A 20,090-nucleotide genomic window follows, 5' to 3' on the forward strand; every position below is an offset into this window, starting at 1 on the left:
AGGTAGAGATGGACTATATGTAATCTGAACCTTTCCCCCCCTTATTTATTAACTTTTTTTTTTTACGGAATCCCACGTTTTAGGCTATGGAGATTCCGATTCTGAAAAAAAAAATTTTGAAAAATTTCAATTCCCCCCCCCCCCCACCAAGCAGGCTATTTACATGCTAGAAATAACAGCCAAATCTCACAAAACTAGTGTTAGGGTTAGGTTTACCCTGTGGATCTATATAAAAACCGGGGGGGGGGGATCGAAATTTTAAAATTGAGATTTTTGAAATTTTTTTTTCCAGAATCGGATTCTCCATGGTAAACAAAATTTAAAAGTGGGGGTATACCCAGATTACATATACTCCATCTCCACCGATACTTATTTCATCGTCCATCTACCACCATCATCAAAGGATGAAAAGCAAAGTTGACATCGGCGGAATTTGAACTCAAAACGTAAAAACAGACGAAATGCCGCTAAGCATTTTGCCAGCTCGCCGCCTTCCTTTTTCCACTAGTTAGTTCTCTTCGTGCAATCAGGCACATAAGGCCGCAACCCGATCTCTCCAACCAGCTCTGTTTTTTGCCAGTCTTCTGGTATCATTCCAGCTTCTCCACCCTTCTCACCTCTTTTCCTTAGTTTCTAATTTAAGCACATGGCCAACAAATTAGTCGATACTATCGACCCTGGTACTTTATTTATCGACCCTGGAGAGATGAAAGGCAGAGTTGACCTCTGCGTGATTTGAACTCAGAACGTAAAGAACTGGGTCAACAAATACTGCAAGGCATTTATTCCAACGCTCTAACGATTCTGTTAGCTGGCCGCCTTCTATCAGATCGCCATAGGCACAAAGCCTTAACAGGAGACGATTAAATTGACAAATGCTTGACTAATATTTTATCGATTTCGGTGCAATGAAAGGCAAAATTGGCGATGAGTTGTGAACTCAGAAGGTAAAGAGCTAGGACAAATATTGCAAGGTATTTTTGTCTAACGTTCTAATGATTCTGAAGTCAAGATAAAAAAAAAAGAGAAAATGAAAAAGAGGAAAAAAATGGGCAAACAAATCTTTCGCTAACCAAACAGCATCAAGAAGATAAAGAACATAAGTCTATTCTGGATTACACTTTCAGGTGATCTTTGAAAAAATATATGGTCATGGTTTGAATGCTTTTGATGACCGGTTAGCTTGTTCAAGGCTGACTTCGGGCCAACTGTGTGTGTATAGATAGATAGAGAGAGACGGAACGACCATCGCTAATCCGGCATTATTGGGACCTGAAGAGTGTTGGATTAGTGGTTTTACTCAATTAAAAAGTAGTTAGAATACACTTGAAATATTAACTCAACGGCTGACTTCCTCCTACTTTTAAAATATTCCTCGTAAATCAGTGCAGATTGATTATTAAAGAAACATTAAATGGCAAGTAAGTGCAATTCTAATGACTAACAAACAATTTCATCACTGCCATTTCTGAAGCGAAAAGTAACTAAGCACATCTGCATTGTTTCGGAGTGAAGGCTGCCAGGATTAGCATCTTTTTGATATGAAGGGCTACCGAGGTTCTTTCTTTGAAAGGTGACTAAGATATCAGGAACTAATAATGAAGGTGACAGCACATCTGGTAAGCAGATATTGATTGAGACCGTTATATTGTCAAATGATTACTACTTCGTTATTCTAGACCTGTTAGAAGTTATCCTGTCAACTGAATTTATCAATAGAGGCCCTTTTGCAATATTTGTTTCGTTGCTGTCTTTTCCACTGGCTTGTTGCTGTGGGCTTATAACAATCTACAATTTCTGGGTCAGTGCACTAATGAACGGTTGTTGCATCTTCATTTACACTCATCCATTCTCCATGATATTCTCCTATCTTTGAATGCAAGATACTTTGCAAAGCATAAGAAAGCTGGGAAAGACTTCCTCCGCCCATTTTCTCCCAATTTTTTTTTCTTTTCTTTTTTTTGCCAAAAAAACCCGTTTTCGGATACGGAGATTCCGGAAAATTGCCAAAAATCAGCATTTGCCCCCCCCCCCTAACCCTAACTACAAAAATTTTTGGAAATTTTTTTCAGAATCATAATCTCCGTATTTTTCCGCAAATTTCGAGAGAAAACAAAAATTCTGAAAAAAGTTTAAAATGAAGAAATTTGGGGGGGGGGGGGGCAAAATACGGATTTTTGCCAGTTTTTTTGCGTATTCTCTGTAGCTTAAACGGGTGTCTGTGTATATAAATAAAAAAAGACTTTTTGAAGGGGTGTTTTTGGGGGGTGGGTACAAAAGGAAGTCTTGCCGAAAACTGTTCATATGTAATCTGTTTTTCCTTTGAATTTCAAAATCCTTCAAAAGCATTTCCATTGTCTTCATCTGGTGCACTCAAACATCAGTTCTGACCACAATTTATGCCATCCATTTTCCTACAGACTTCCAAGCATTGTCAACATGGTAAACCGTATCTTTTACATTAAAATCATTAAGAAACTTACGTACTGACTTGCCAGTGTTAACTGTACATGGTACCTCATAAAAGGGTGTGATGTTTAGACTTAACATATCGTCACTGTTCTGAGGATGGATTAATGCTGTGCTGTTTAGGCAGAAGATAAATACCAATAACATTTTTTATCAGTTCTGATGCTTTATCACTTCATAATGATTCTGTATCCTCAGTTGTCAGTGTTCTTCTTTGCAAACATTCCAAAACTGTTCTGTATCATCTTGCATTACAAACATACTCAGGATTTAAATACTCATGGATGCTTTTTGGTCTTGACGTTAATACCCCCCCCCCCAAAAAAAAAGAAATAGAGTCAACTGCTACAAAGGTAAAGGTGATGCCTTAGATAGAAATAATTACAGAGGTATCAGATCGTTGGATCAGGTGATGAACATTACAGAGAGAGTCATAGCCCAAGTAATTAGGGAGAGAGTCAGTCTAGATGAGATGCAGTTTGGTTTTGTGCCAGACTGAAGCACCACTGATACTATATTTCTGGTAAGGCAGCTGCAGGAGAAATACCTAGCCAAAAATAAACCTCTGTACTTGGCTTTTGTTGACTTGGAGAAAGCCTTTGGCAGGGTCCCCCAGTCCCTTATCTGGTGGCCAATATAGAAACTAGGGATAGATGAGTGGTTGGTGAGAGCTGTACAACCCCTATATAGGGACACTATCAGTAAGGTGAGGGTTGGCAACTAGTACAGCAAAGAATTCAGGGTACAAGTAGGGGTTCACCAAGGATCAGTCCTCAGCCCCCACTTATTCATCATAGGCCTCCAGGCAATGACAAAGGAATTTAACACAGGCTGCCCCTGGGAACTGCTCTATACTGATGACCTTGCTCTTATAGCTGAATCACTACCTGAACTAGAAAAGTTCCCGGCATGGAAGCAAGGTCTAGAATCGAAGGGCCTTATAGTTAACCTAGGAAAAACCAAAGTCTTAGTAAGTAGGAAGGTAGACAAATCACAAATCCCTTCAGGTAGACAACCCTGCTCGATCTGTAGAAAAGGCATAGGTAGAAACTCCATAAGATGCACCCAGTGTAAGCTTTGGATACATGAGAGGTGCAGCAATATCAGAGGAAGATTAACAGGGAAAATAGCTTTTCTGTGTGGAAGATGCACAGGTACAATGAACACTAAAAATGTACAGAAAATAAACTCCATCAACTGCCAGTGGTGTAAGCTAGAGGTAGTGGATAGCTTCCGTTATATAGGTGACCAAGTTAGTAGTGGAGGTGGATGTTCCGAGATCGTATCTGTAAAAATAAGAATAGGCTGGACAAAGTACAGAGAGCTCCTCCCTCTGCTGACAACAAAGGGCCTCTCACTCAGAGTGAAAGGCAGATTGTATGATACCTGTATGCAAGCAGCTATACTACATGGCAGTGCAACATGGGCTGTGACAGCTGAGGACATGCATAGGCTTGGGAGAAATGAAGCCAGTATGTGCAATGTCAGTGTGCATGTTTGACAGAGTGTAAGCATCTTGAGAGAAAAGTTAGGTATGAGAGGCACCAGATGTGGTGCTCAAGAGACGATTGTGCCGATATGGTCATGTGATGCATATAGATGAGGACAGTAGTGTAAAGAAGTGCTGATCTCTAGCTGTGGAGGGAGCCTGTGTTAGAGGTAGACCCAGGAACACATGGGACAAGGTGGTGAAGCATGATCTTCGAACTTTGGGCCTCACAGAGGCAATTACTAGTGACAGACCTTTGACAATATGCTGTACTTGAGAAGACTTGCCAAGTGAAGTTATAGTCGTAGCAGATGATGGTGATACATAATTGGCATCCATGCTGGTGGCACGTAAACAGTATCTTTTGTGTGTTGGGTCTCACGGAGACTATGACCAAGACCTTTGGCATTATGCTATGCTTGAAAAGACCCATCAAGCCGAGTAAAATCACAGTCGTGACAGACACCGGTGTCATGCAAATGGCATCCATTACACTCTCAGAGTGCTTGTTGTTAAGAAGGACATCCAGCTGTAGAAACCATGCCAAATCAGACTGGAGTCTGGTACAGCCTTCCAGCTTGCCAGTCCTTGTCAAACTGTCCAACCCATACCAGCATGGACAATGGATGTTAAATGATGATGTTGAAACAGTAACTACCTTGAATAGAAACAGTGCCTGGTTGGACAATTTAATTATTTCTGTCAACTGAGAAGTATCACCACTGTATCTGTTAGAATTTGAAATTGCATTTCTCCTATGCATGCTGGTTTTGGGAAACTGCAAAATACTCTTCTGTTGTGATAAAATCAACACATGCACAACTGTTCCCACAACTCTCTTGCATGTGAAACTTGGATGTTTTTACAAAAAAAATATAGAGAAGTTGGAATGCTTCCATCAGATAAAGCTATAAACCATCTTGGGCATTTGTTGGCAAGACCATGTAAAAGATAATGATATTCTTAACAGAATCAGATTAAAAACCATTAGGCTGGGGTGTTACATCACAGGTTTGATGGGTTAATCACACTCAAAAATGAAAATACTTATGTGTAGAGAATTGTAAGAGGGAACACATCCAGTCAGAGTTCCAAGACAGTAATACAAAGATCAGCCAAAACAAGCATCCAAAATCTTTAATATTACTACTTCCTCCTTGACTGTTGAGGTAATTGTGTGCTCTGGATGAAAAAGTTCTACATTAGATACAAATTCTTTGAAAGTAATCGGAAACATGAGATCAAACAAAAGAAGCTGATTTGCAACAAAGACTCTAAAAGCCACCTACACCCCAGTATCCATGCCATCATTGTCAGAATTCTTTAAGGGCTAAAATAGGCTTATAAAGACATTGCGAAACACCTAAATTCATGGAACTGAATTCTTGGTAATTGCTGGTCATTTGTCCAGTTGGTCATTAAGCATGTGGGTGCAAGCACACACATACACACACACACACACACGGTACATGAGATAGTAATTGAAGGAAAGCAGAGTCAATTCATAATATAATTATAAATTCATAGTAATGCTTTTAATTTTGGTATGAAAAATACATCAATTATTGATAAGTGGATATAGAGTAGATATTTGAAATTATAAAAAAATTGTGATAATAGGCAAGTTAGCTTGATTCCCAACTGGTCCCAAGAGGAGTTTGAAGTGTTTTCCAGATAGATAGTTCACCCTAATTTATTGCTACTTCATTGGATTCATAAAGCACATGGGCACACACAATTTAATCATAGCATTCCGGAATACTTCAGGACATGCCAATCCCTTTATTACAGGGTAACTCTTTTGATACTAATTGAAAGAAAGGGTTAGTAAGTGCAGCAAACAGTTGTAATTAAAAGTATGCTGGATCAGATTCTTCCATATTACCCTAATTACAAAATACTGCTTGAGACATTTGAATATAGGTCTTTGTTCTACTGACTAGTGTTAAGAGGATCGACTAACTTAGATATTTATATGTGATATTGCTATTTTTATTATGGTGTTGCATACGTTTTACATTCATACATATGGAAGAGACTCTTTTTGTCTTGTTAGTTACTTGGTGACCTCACTTGTGTTAGTGCCATGAAAAAAGTGCTCAGTACATTCTGTAAAGTGGTTAGTGTTAGAAAGGGAATGCGTATCTAGCTGTAGAGACCATTCCAAAGCAGACATTAAAGTTCAATGCAGTTTTCTGGCTTGTTGGATCCTGTTGAACTGTCCAACCCCTGCTGGCAGATATAAAATCAGGATGATCAACTTGCACTCAGTGACCTGAATAAAACAGAAGTTTGGCTACAATGCTTTACCACTATGAGTGTAAAAATATTTTAGGCACTAATAGGTGTAGGTGTGGCTGTGAGGTTAACAATCTTGTTTCCCAACCATGTGGTCTTGAGTTCAGTTTCACTGCACAACAACTTGGGTAAATGCCTTCTACTATAGTTCCAAGCTGACCAAAACCTTAGTGAATTTGGTAGACAAACTGGAAGAAGCTTATATGTGCATGTGTGTGTTTGTATGCATCTTTGTCAAGATATGCAATAGCTTTAAATGAGCATCTTTATCATAAAAGCAAGGTTGTCCATTTCCAGTGTTGCATGAGAAACATCTAGCTATGGGAAAATATTACCTTGTTTAGAAACAGTTGAGGGTTGGTGAGAGGAAGGTCTTCTGATTGCAGAAAATCTGCCTCAGCAAATTCCATCTGACCATGGCAAGCATGGAAAAGCGAACTTTAAATGATGATGATGATGACTAATGATGCTAAACAAATAACATTTTATTTCCATCAAAAGTAAGTATGATGGCTGTAGGAAAAGATTTTGTTATAATAAAACTCTTGGCAATCAAAGAAATGAATTTTAGCCATATAAGATCTGTTATGTTTCCCTCGGGTGACTCGTAGAGATAACATAACGAGTTATACAATTTAATTATTACATTTATTGTTCAATTACATACAAAGAACGCACTCACCCAATGTTCGTTATGAATAAACAAAAGTCATGTCCGCCATATATATATCAATGACATTTTACTACGACAGTCCCACAAGACAACAACAATGAAACAATGAACTTAGACGAACCACATAACACACGGAACGTCAGACGAATTACATATCTAACAGTCCATATAACACCTCCCCACTGAAATTGATGCTACACAAGAAGTATCAACAGCAAAGTCTCTCTTGGGTTTTACGGGTTCTCTTGGACCGTCTTGGGTTGTCTGGTCCATACTCTGGAACGGGTAACATGGTCTTGGGTCTGGTTTGTCTTTGTGTTAGTGGCACAGTTTCCGAGATCTCCATCGGGTGATCTGTTGCAAATTCAAATACAGTGTTTTCTGCATCACCAGGTTCATTGTCTTCCTCAGTTGTGTACCGCGGTCGCAGCTGTTCCCAGTGTCGTCTCCACATCGGGCCATGAGGTATGACCTTCACGTTAAAGCAGCGAGTACCCAATGACTTCTTAATGATTGCTGGTACCCATCGGGGATCTTTGTCTCGGCGAGGTCCATAGTATAGTGCATACACAGGATCTCCGGCCTTGTACTGCCTGGTAACTTTAGCGACATCAGCCGAGCTTGGAGTCACCTGAGACTTATGTGCTTCCTTAGACTGTTTGCCTTGAGCAATGTGTACTGGCGATGGCAGCAGAGAATCAATCCTTGTTCGTATCTGCCGGTGATTCAAAAGTTCACTTGGAGAGAATCCACAGGATGTCGGTGTTCTCCGGTACTGCATCAAGAATTCTTGAAGTGCTCGTGTTGGCGGAAGAGAAGACTTCCTCAGAGCTTGTTTGAAGGTCTGCACCAAACGTTCCGCTGCTCCGTTGGTAGCTGGGTGGTAAGGTGCACCTGTCAGGTGTGTGATCCCACGTTCTTTGCACCAGCTCTGGAACTCCTCAGACGTAAAAGTTGGTGCGTTATCGGTGACCAGTGTGTGAGGAAATCCGAAGTGCGCAAAGTCTTCCTCAAGCAGATTCAAAGTGGCTTTGGAGGACGTGGAGGAAGTGGGATGAATGCATGGGTACTTGGAATAAGCATCTGTGATCACCAGCCAATCTCTACCCATAAAATTTATTGCATGGTCCAGATGTAAGCGGCTCCACAGCTTTTCTGGTAACATCCATGGGTGAACTGGAGGCTTAGATGGCTGCCTTTGATGTTCGTTACATGAATCACATCGTCGACTGGCTATCTCTATAGCAGCATCGATACCAGGCCAATAAACAGCAGTTCTTGCTAGTTGTTTCATGCGTTCCATGCCAAAATGTCCAAGATGCAGAAGATTGAGGATCTTTGGCTGCAAGCTATGTGGAATCACAACTCTAGATCCATGTATAAGGCATCCATGACAGATACTAAGTGAGTTTGATAACTTACGGAACTTGTTGACTTCGTCATTGATCTCCATGTTCTTTGGTGGCCAGCCCTCACGGACGTAGCGCATCACTGTAGATATCACTGGATCTTTCCCTGACTCTTGACGGAGGACGTTAGCATCCACAGGTTGGACTTGAATACTAAGAGCTTTGATGGCACACACCATGTCTATGTCTTCACCATTTTCCTTTCTGTCAAAGTCGTTGTCATCACCGAATGGCAAGCGACTGAGGGCATCAGCATTGCCATGATCTGCTGATTTCCGATATTCAATGGTGTAGTTAAACTGGTTCAGCCACAGGGCCCATCGTGCTAGTCTGTTAGCAGCGAGAAGTGGCGTCCCTTTCCTCGGACTGAATAGTGATGTCAGTGGCTTGTGGTCAGTCACGAGTACGAATTTACGACCGTACAAATATTGGTAAAACTTCTGCAAGCCAAATATGATAGCTAGGGCTTCCTTTTGAATTTGACTGTAGTTACGCTGTGCAGAAGTGAGAGTCTTGGACATATTGGATATTGGGCGCTCGCTTCCATCAGGATAGCGGTGAAACAGGACTGCTCCAATACCAACGTTTGATGCGTCACAAGCCAGTCCCAAAGTTTTGTTTGGATCGAAGTGTATCAGAACTTGACTTGATGAAAGTACATTTTTCAAGTGATCAAAAGCTGACTGTTCCTCATCTCCCCACTTCCAAATAGTTGACTTTTTTGTAAGGCAATAGAGTGGCTCTGCTATACTGGCTAGGTTTGGGATAAACTTTCCATAAAACTGAACTGAACCTAGGAAAGATTTCAAGCCTGAGTCGTTCGTTGGAGATGGCATCTTTAAGACTGCTTCGACTTTGGATCCCTTAGTGATCCCTTCAGCCGACAAAATGTGTCCAAGGTATTCTACACTGGGTAGTGCAAACTGGCACTTTTCACGGCGACATCTGAGTCCATTGTCGCTTAGACGTGTGAGCAGACACTTTAGGTTGTTTAAGTGACTGTTTGCATCTTTCCCACTGACGAGCATGTCATCCTGGAAGACGGCCACTCCAGGTAGATCATGGGTCAGGTTTTCCATGATCTCCTGAAAGTAACCAGGTGCTGACTTGATTCCGAAAGGGAGTCGTTGTTGCAGGAGTACTCCACGGTGAGTGCTGAGTACGAGTCTGCGTTGACTTTCTGGAGCCAGTTTGATCTGATTATAGGCATCAGCAAGGTCTATCTTTGTATATCTGAATCCACCTCCGAGTTTCTGCATCAGTTCAGCAGGGAGTGGCATTGGATGACGGTGATCAGCAAGTTGGTCATTAATTCCCACAGAGTAGTCACCACAAATCCGTAGTTTGGGCTTCAGGTTGCTTGAAGCGTGTGCTTTACGAATCGGTACCACTGGCGTTCCGTATTCATTGAATTGGACTGGCTTCCAGATTCCCTTGGCGATGCCTTCTTCGTAACCTTTGGCCAGGTCATCACGAAGAGCAAATGGGACCGGACGTGCCTTGTGAAAGACTGGTGTTGCGTCCGATTTGAACTTCACTTCCAGTTCAAAGTTCTTGAGACATCCCAATTCTTGCTTGAAAAGATCTGGAAATTCATCACACATGTTGTTACAATCTTGCTGCAGGGAAACATAGGGCTCGCTTGAGGTCTTTGGATACATCCCTTCTGCACCTTCTCTCTTAGCTTGGCTGTCTGTGCTTTTCAAACCTAGAGCAGTGTCTACGGAAATTCCCAGAGTCTGGATAGCATTCCGACCCAGCAAATTAAGATCAGAGATCTTGGTGACTATGTAAGGTATAAGATCCTGCTTACCAGTTGTTGGATCCTTGGTTTGGCCCATGAAAGTTCCTAGAACAGGCAGGTTGTGCTTGCTGGCAGATTCATAGCGATGCTTGACATCTTGCAGGTTTGGTCTTCCAAGTTGTTTCCAGACTGACAAGGAAACAAAATTGCCTGTAGTAGCAGTGTCCAATTCCATTGTGAACAGTCTGTTCTGGATTGTTACTGGCACAATTAAACTGTGAGTGTCTCGGGAAACTTCACCTAGGATCGCCTTGACTAGCTCAGCTTTTGTGATTCTTTTCACGGGAGTTTGTGAATGGCCATTGCGTTGCTGATGTTGTTTTTTCCTACACACTGCTTGCAAATGACCCTTTTTGTCACAAAAATGACATTTGGTTTCCCTGAAAGGACAGTCTGTTGCTTTGTGGGCCTTTCCACATCGGTAGCATTTCTCCTGGTTTGTGGAATAAGACTGCTGATGTTTCTTTTGAGGACTCTTATTCCTGTTCTGCTGGACCTTGTACACCTGCTTGGTTTTTGAACCGTATACAGTTTCTTTTGCAACCTTTGCTGCGTCTTCAGTCTCAATGGCAACCTGGACAGCACGGGCAAAATCTAGTTCTGAGTCTTTTATCTTAAAAAGCGCCTTCAGAACCGCTTCATTGTTAACCGAACATATGAATCTCTGTCTCAGAGCTTCATCCTGTGGGTTGGTGATCGCTGGAAAATCACAGGTAGCTGCATCCTGGCGTATACGTGCTGCCAGCTCCTGGAGAGTTTCGCCTGGCTTCCGCTGCATATCACTCCAAAACTTGAAACGCTCTCTCACAATGAAAAGTTTAGGGTCGAACTGTTCCTTCATGAAGTCAACGATTTCGTCCATTATCAAGTTGTTGATATCTTTAGGCGGATTTTGTTGGGTAGCCAGATTAGCAAGTTGTTTGTAAACAGTAGCAGTCTGATTGGTCAGGAACACTTGTGCCATGCGTTTTTCAGGTACAGCATTAGCAGCCACAAACGTACGGAATCTTGACCAGTAATCAGGCCATAGTTCTGTCGCTGAATCAAATGCAGTAAATGGTGGAATCGACACTGTTGTTGAAGCAGCTGAAAAATAGCCACTAGAATCGCCTTCAACTTGTCGAGCACCAAACAGTTTTAACAGAGCGTCCATATCTCTCTGATGTTGTTGCATTTGCTTGTCCATTTGTTCCCTAAACAATTTAATAAGTTCTACTGTCTGTTTTTCAGCCATTGTTATTACGATGAATAATTTTACGGTAAAGTAAGCATGTATCCTATCGGTCCTATCGGCGACGCCAATAAACTCTGTTATGTTTCCCTCGGGTGACTCGTAGAGATAACATAACGAGTTATACAATTTAATTATTACATTTATTGTTCAATTACATACAAAGAACGCACTCACCCAATGTTCGTTATGAATAAACAAAAGTCATGTCCGCCATATATATATCAATGACATTTTACTACGACAGTCCCACAAGACAACAACAATGAAACAATGAACTCAGACGAACCACATGACACACGGAACGTCAGACGAATTACATATCTAACAGTCCATATAACAAGATCTGTCATATCATCAATTCATTGTCAAAATCAAAGTTATTCTTAGGGATTATGTAAATCAACTCATTTTTGATAATTTGAAAAAATGAGAACTGATGAACGGACTGTCGAAGATGATGTAATTCAAATGAGACTCATAGATGGCATAGAATCAACTGAATGTATATAAAAAAAAAGAAAGACATTAAAATAAATTAAATCAAGTGATCCAAAGTTGAAATCATACATTGAATTCGTTCTACGACTTACAATTTCTATATTTCATGTGACTGAAACAAAAGCAAAATATAGAAAATATTAATGGCTTTGATTATAATATTGTGTCACATGTTGATAGAAACAAATACAAATCTAATTATAACTGTTGCTTTTGTGGGTAAAAACATGTACTATTAAGATGGCTTACAATTGGTAAAACTTGTAAGCTTGGCACTTATTCTATCTGTGTCTTTAGCCAAACTGCTAACTTATCAGGATGTAAACAAACCAACACCAGTTGAGAAGCAGTGGTGGAGTAACAAATACAAGGCCACACGTGCGCACACACACATGCAGATATATATATACATAGATATATATACACAGACAAGATGACGAAGGACCAAGATACTTGGCACCTTGCTATATTCAAAGAGACCTGTCTTCCACAGCAGAAGTGTTAAGGCTGCTCTTAGGTCTGATGTCAGCTGATTTCTCTTTGAAGGAGATTGGGAAGGATCAACCTGCAAAGGATGATTGGCAAAACTGACCTCAACTGGGTTTAAATCCAGAGCACAGAGAACCAAAATGAATACTGCAATATTTTATCTGTAACATTTTAACTATTCTGCCAATTTGCTGCGTTATACATTTTTGTTGAAGATTGGTGAATTGTCTTTTGGGAGAATGTGGACAAACAAAGGAATCTGTGTTTAGTTATGAGAATTCATCATCATCATATATCCATTATTCTATGCTGACCTGGATGAATTATGAATTATGAATGTAAAACCATCGAAGGTTAGGAAGCAATCAGACTTTTTCTTGGGTATGTCAGTTTCTATGGGAGATCATGCTAGGGTGCATGAGGACTTGGTTATGAAAGGTTTTGAAGGCCAGATGCTCTTCCTGTTGCCAACCCTCAACTATTTTTTTAAGTAGGGGAGTTGTTTTGTGTTTTTTTTTATCGCACTGGTTTTCAAAAGGCATAGCAACTCATAATGCAAAGAAGATAAACATCATATGACCAGTAGTGACAAGTGAAACCAAGGACTGATGCTATTGTAGAGGACTCTAGCCCAAAGTGCAGTGCATCGAAACCACATGGTTGCAAAGTGAACTTCTTAACCTCATAGCCATGCCTAATGCTATATATTGATCATTATTTAGTTCACATGTTGTCTTTTACTTTGTTCCACAAAATTAGTGTTAGTATCAAAGTGCAGACTTGGTCCAGAATTGACATCTCAAAAGAGGTCATAGCAGAAATTTAGATAATGAAAGAGACACTTTGGTGATCAAATGTTGTATTCAAAGAATGTAGCATTTTTGTTTGGCTGAAAATATTCATTAGTCCTAAAATTTATTTTTAGCATAAACTGTGGTTTCCCAAAATTATCATTTTTATGTATTATTAGGTAAATCATACAAATGACAGTTCTTCGTTATGGAATGTTTTATGTAAAAAAAAAAAATCTGAAATACCACCAGTTGATGCATTATCATTGTTGGCATTTAGTCATATTATTATTTTGGATGGATGAAACAGTTATATATTATTTGCTATATTAAGAAAATTTTAAATAGTAATTAAGCCAATTGTTCCATTGCCATAAAGGTTATTTGAGTCAAATGTAAGTTAACAATCAAAGACAGTATCTTATGTAATTGAGAATTAATTGTTTTTCCAATGTTTTGAGAACATTGATGATAAAAGAAGTGCATAATGGTGTACATTGTGGCCCAGAGGCTACAAAAAATTGGTTAAAAATAGAAATATGGTAGCCAGGTTACTGCGAAGATGTGAAATACTATGTAAGATGTATGAAATACGCAAGGATAAAACTGATATTAACTTCATGCAGTGCACACATGGCCTAAAGAAATTGAGGTATTGAAATGAGAGCATATTGATAACATTTGTCAAATTTAGGACTGTTCTTAATACTTGCTGATGCATAACCCTGGGTGCAAAATAAGCTGGTGCTCATGGCATCAAAGGACAGGGGCACCACAGAGATGAAAATGGTTTATGGCATGAAAGAAATCACTTTAAACTTGCTAAAATATTCTACTAAGTATAGAAGCAGAAGTTTTATGTTAAATTAATTTTAACGATATCATTGAAAACTTCGAAATTAAAAAAAAAATGAAGGAAAATACTTTTCAAATATAAGTGGGAGCATACAAAAATAAACATTATTTTCCATCTTACTGTTAATTTTGTTTCATTTTGAAAAATAAAAATTTATTTTGTGATTATTATTGTTTACATTTTGAACCATTTGCATATACTTGAGGGCACCAAAGCCTTCTAAGTGCTTAGGGCCTTAATCTGGCCCAGGCTGAGTGGCTGGAAGTAATAACATGTACAAACAATGAAGCTGATGCAATTAAGCAGTTATTAACAACTATGTTCTAGAAATGTTTAGTGTTAGACAAATCCTTTCGATACAATGATAATGACTTATGTACTTGGCTTAATAAGATTGAATATAAACCTATATAAACACTGCAATATCGTCTAGAATGGATAATAAGTTACTGGAAGAATGGTTACACATATTGCTATATGCTTAAAAGAATATATACAAAGTAAATAGTCTATTAACGTATATTTGAGCCATGTGCATTTAAGTTACCTCATTCAAGGAAATTTTCTTGGACAATCACTAAAACTGTAACTCCCATTTGGTATCAGGGTATGAGAAATGATGAACCGTACCAGGTTAGATTTACATCTCAAGCAGATAATAAATAATACAGTTGTGATTCTTGAAAGTTAATCATGCAAATTAAATAAGCAATGATTTAAATATTGAAGGTGGAAAAAATGTAGAATCAGTTCTTCACTGCAGGTGTCAGACAGAGTTCTCATAACAAAAGGAATGAATTCATTTCTGCGAGACATGATATTGTTATATTAACATTATTGCAGCATTAACTTTAATTTAAATGCTTACATATGATCAAGACTATTTAAGATAGCTACCGTTTCAATGTTTGAAAGCTTGGCTATTAAATTGAATAAAGTTTTTTTTAATGTTATATGCTATAAATTACATATTGAAGTAATACTATCTTTTACTTTCAGGTGGAATTATTTATTGCCCCTACTGTGAAAAAAGAAGCTTCACCAAATCTTCATATGCCAGACTTTTTAAAGAAAGAGGTAAATTATACATTTATTCTTTTGCTGATTTCTGTCATTTGACTGTTACCATGTTGGGACACTCTACCCACCTCAAAGGTTTACTTGATCATATCAACCCCACTGCTTATTTTGGTATGACACTTATTTTATCAATTTATACTTATCAACTGTTACGTTATGGTAGATAAAGGTATAGACAGTATAACTATAAACTCACATAGACACATACTTATATAGAACTCTGTTGTGTGTTTATACACACACACACACACACACACACATTCATACATACATAACCAAGGGAGTAGCAGAAAAGAAGTTTACCACCTAACTGTCGAAGAGGTAGACCCAGGAAGACATGGGATGAGGTGTTGAAGCATGACCTTCAAACATTGGGCCTCACTGAGGCAATGACTAGTGACTGAGACCTTTGGAGATATGCTGTGATTGAGAAGATCCGGCAACTAAAGTTAGATCGCAGCCATGGCTAATGCCAGTGTTGCATGTCCGGCCCATTTAAGAGTACCTTTGATGTGTCAGGTGATATGATATGCTTGAGAAGACCTGTTTAATCAAGTATGACCAAAGCCAAAATCATAACTGTGGCCAGTGCCCCCTGACTAGCTCCCATTCTGGTGCCACATAAAACGCATCATCCGAACATGGTCTATGCCAGTGTCCTCTGACTGGCTCCTGTGCCAGTGGCACGTAAAAAGCACACTATGAACGTGATAAATGCCAGGAACGCCTGACTGGTCTCCATGCCGGTGGCACATAAAAAGCACCATCTAAACGTAGCCGATGCTAGTACCCACTGACTGGCTCCCATACCAGTGGCACATAAAATGCACTATCCGAATGTGATTGATGCCAGGCCCACCTGACTAGTTCCTGTGCCGGTGGCATGTAAAAAGCACCCACTACACTCTCGGAGTGGTTGGCATTAGGAAGGGCATCCAGCTGTAGAAACATTGCCAGATCAGATTGGAGCCTGGTGCAGCCGCTGGCTCTCCCAACCATGGTCAGACTGTACAACCCATGCCAGCGTGGAAAACAGACGTTAAATGATGATGATGATATATGACAAGCTTCTGCACAGAGTATTGGGCAATATAAAACTATAATAGAACACACTTATCCAAGGTGACCCACATTGGAATCAAACCGAGAACCATTTGGTTGTAAAGTGAACTTCTTAATCACACAGACATACCTGTGTCTATTTATTTACATAGAATATTTATATACTGTTTGTACTGAATTGTATTTTATTGGAGTTGAGAACAGTGTCAGTTATAAATGACTATATATGTATATGTGAAGGCGCATGGCTCAGTGGTTAGAATGTTGGGCTCACAATCATGAGGTAGTGATTTTGATTCCTGGACTGGGCTGTGTTGAATTCTTGAGCAAATCACTTTATTTAACTTTGCTCCAGTTCACTCAGCTGTAGAAATGAGTTGTGATATCACTGGTGCCAAGCTGTATCGGCCTTTGCCTTTCCCTTGAATACATCAATGGCATGGAGAGGTGGGGCTGGTATACAAGGGTAACTGCTGGTCTTCCATAAACAACCTTGCCCGGACTTGTGCCTTGGAAGGGAACTTTTTAGGTACAATCCCATGGTTGTTCATGACCGAAGTGGGTTTTTACCCTTTTATGTATATGCAGTTGTAGACATACATCTTTAATTTAGCTGTGGAATAGAGCCCTTGGGTTAGACCACAAGTTTATTTTTTGGCAACTTGGAATGAGTATTTAGCTGACTAGTTTTACTGTCCTTTTGCCAAATATAAATAACAGAGAGTAACTCATTAAAAGGGAAACCAGCTTCTGCCAGGCGCAACTCATTTAGATAATGCATTAAGGTTGACAGTTTGATACTAATTACTAGAGTATTAATACTACCAATTACAAATAAAAATCTATACAGTGCCATATTTATATGTATTTTGGGATGACAGATCTCATTTCACAGGAAACTAAATGCATACAGATATCATCATCATCATCATCATCATCGTTTAACGTCTGCTTTCCATGCTAGCATGGGTTGGACGATTTGACTGAGGTACATCTTTATTCATATATTGTGTACATACCCTTTTTCTTTCATTATCAATTGCAGTGAAGAAAGCAATTGTTTAAATCTTATTGAAGGTCTTCTTGAATCAAAATGATTAAATATTGATGTAATGTTGTAGAATTTGAAAGGTTGGAAGTCAATATATTGCAGAAACACTCAAAGAGAGAAGATAAATGAATTTAGATTCATTTTGGAGTAGCACTAAATGATGGAACATATTTGATGTTAATAGTTGTTCCTGATAAAAACTATTTCTTAATTCTAAAGAATGTTTTAGTTTCTTTTAAAAAATATAGGCTTACAAGAGAGGTCAATCAGAAACAATGATATAACTGATTTTTAAAAACTTTTATTTCAGCATGTGTAGTTTGCAGCTATTTATGAATTTTAGTTTGGTACTGTCCCTCTCTGCTGCATGTCTGAATACACAAAAGATGGATAACACTGTGTTTTCCTCTGAGTAACCTAAGAAACTTGGTACACAAGATTTAAGTTTTAAAATTACTTTTTTAAGCCCATTTATTGATTGAATATTTCTTTTCAATGTTGACAGGATTTTATTCAGCTTTATTTTTTATCCCTTCAGACTACCAAAGTTTTTTTGTTTTTTTTTTTAAGACTCTTAACACATATTACTTTGAAGCTAACTTGTATATTATTTTATCATTTAGGGCAAAGGTTCTGATTACTTAGTATTATGGCTAGATTGTGATAAAGAAGGTGAGAATATCTGCTTTGAAGTCATTGATGCTGTTCTTCCTGTTATGAAGAGGAATTCTGACAAGGTAATACAAAAATATATTTCATTAGATTTTCTAATTCTGCTTACCTCAGCTTACATGGCAGAGAATATCTTCTTCTGTATCCCATGCATGTTATTAAAGTATCCGATTGTAAATACTCATTCCACTCTTGCTAGCTTGGAAAAAATGGATAAAGTAAACTAATGAAGTATGTCAATTATACATAAATGAGAAAACTAAAACTGGATTTGGAGTAGAACTTTAGAAGTTGGGTTTTAGACATAAAATTGAAATAACTACTTAGATGCCACTATTTCTGAATATATTGTGTCCACCACAAACTTCATGTAACTCACTTGAATGATATAAGCTATAACTCTGCTTCAAGATGAGCAGTACATCCTTGTTCTTATTAGCTTACAACAGCTTTCACATAACCCTTCTATGTAAGTCATGAGATTTTTCCTGTCTCGCATACATGTGTACTTGGTACACATACACATGCAGATTAATCAATGTTACTACTTGCCAGCATTTACTCTTTTACTTGTTTCAGTCATTTGACTGTGGCCATGCTGGAGTATCGCCTTTAGTCGAGCAAATTGACCCCAGGACTTATTCTCTGGAAGCCTAGTACTTATTCTATCGGTCTCTTTTGCTGGACCGCTAAGTTACGGGGACGTAAACACCAGCATCGGTTGTCAAGCGATGTTGGGGGGACAAATGTATACACACACATACATATATATATATATATATATATATATATATATATATATATATATATATATATATATATATATATATACATTTACACGACAGGCTTCTTTCAGTTTCCGTCTACCAAATCCACTCACAAGGCTTTGGTCGGCCCGAGGCTATAGTAGAAGACATTTGCCCAAGATGGCACGCAGTGGGACTGAACCGAGAACTATGTGGTTGGTAAGCGAGCTACTTACCACACAGCCACTCCTGCGCCTTTTGTTTTATTTAAATAAAGTTTACAATGTTTTGTTGTAAATGAACTGCCTTCTGAACATTCTTTATTCACGCTTATTAAAAAGGACATTGAAATGGATTCTATCCATGAGTGAATCCATGTCAAAGGAAGAGAGGTTGCTTCTGTGCTGTCAAATCTGCAATTATGGTATCATCTAGCTGTTTCCATTTTTAAAAATTTTTAACCTTCCAGCTTTTACAAAGGAATATGAGTGTTAAATTAATAATAAGTTTTCTTTTTTCCAGAACATATACCGTGCTCACTTTAGTGCTATCACAGAATCAGATGTGAAGCGAGCTATGAATAACTTGGGCACACCTAATGAGAATGAAGCAATGTCAGTTGATGCCAGACAAGAGTTAGATCTGCGAGTTGGTTGTGCCTTCACTCGATTCCAAACCAAATTCTTTCAGGTATATTATGATATAAATCAAATGAACAGAATTTTACTTTTATCAGTAATAATTTATGCAAGACTTTCTCAAGAACCAAATGTCATCAAACCAACCATTCACTTCAATAGCTGGTCTCTTTTTGTTGAGTATGCATAGAATAAGTAGTTTCTCTTCCACACATTTTCCTTTTGTAATAACATTTCCAAGACTCTTTCTTCCCAGTGTCAGAAGTTATTTTCTTTTTGTGACTTCTTACCTTTCTTTCTTAACACATTAACTCCACCTAAAATAGTCTTTCCAGAAAGTTCTCACATTTATGGATTGAAGAAATTTAAAATTATTAATTAATTTACTTAATTGCTCTTCTAATTTATCTATTGTATGGCATAATCCTCTTATGAAAACTTCTTGTATTAAACATTTAAAATTTGATTTGTTAAGTAGGATGCATCTTTTACAGGGCAAGTATGGCAATTTGGATAGCACTTTAGTGTCATATGGTCCTTGTCAATCACCTACATTGGGCTTCTGTGTGGAGCGGCATGATAAAATCCAATCATTTAAACCTGAAACCTATTGGATCATTAATGTACAGGTAAATCCTTTATCTTGTATGAATGTTTCATTTCTTATTGTCTTTGTGTTATTGGTATCACAGTGACATGAACTGATGCTATAACTAAATATTTTAACAAGCTCCATATTGCATTTCAATAAAAGATCCACATACTTCAGTCAAATATTTTAAGGAAAATTACTCACATCCAAACATAATTGTTACATTCTGGTTTCTGAAT

The 20,090-nt window shown here is 38.5% G+C and overlaps 1 protein-coding gene across 2 annotated transcripts in view; it reads left to right on the forward strand.

Annotated features, from left to right (window-relative positions):
* Positions 1–20,090, forward strand: part of LOC106871905 (DNA topoisomerase 3-beta-1) — a 37,392-nt gene that overhangs the window by 1,039 nt on the left and 16,263 nt on the right. The window contains exons 1-5 of one of the 2 annotated variants that reach the window (XM_052965560.2): positions 511–1,619; positions 15,010–15,087; positions 17,827–17,940; positions 19,144–19,311; positions 19,754–19,888. In XM_052965560.2, the coding sequence (XP_052821520.1) occupies positions 1,599–1,619; positions 15,010–15,087; positions 17,827–17,940; positions 19,144–19,311; positions 19,754–19,888 (516 nt within the window). In that variant the 5' untranslated portion in view covers positions 511–1,598. Of the gene's footprint in view, positions 1–510; positions 1,620–15,009; positions 15,088–17,826; positions 17,941–19,143; positions 19,312–19,753; positions 19,889–20,090 lie in introns of those variants that run through there. The other variant, XM_014918660.3, reaches the window with a different exon arrangement.

Source organism: Octopus bimaculoides, chromosome 2 (assembly GCF_046866305.1).
Source record: "Octopus bimaculoides isolate indiv1 chromosome 2, ASM4686630v1, whole genome shotgun sequence".
NCBI classification, from domain to species: Eukaryota; Metazoa; Mollusca; class Cephalopoda; order Octopoda; family Octopodidae; genus Octopus; species Octopus bimaculoides.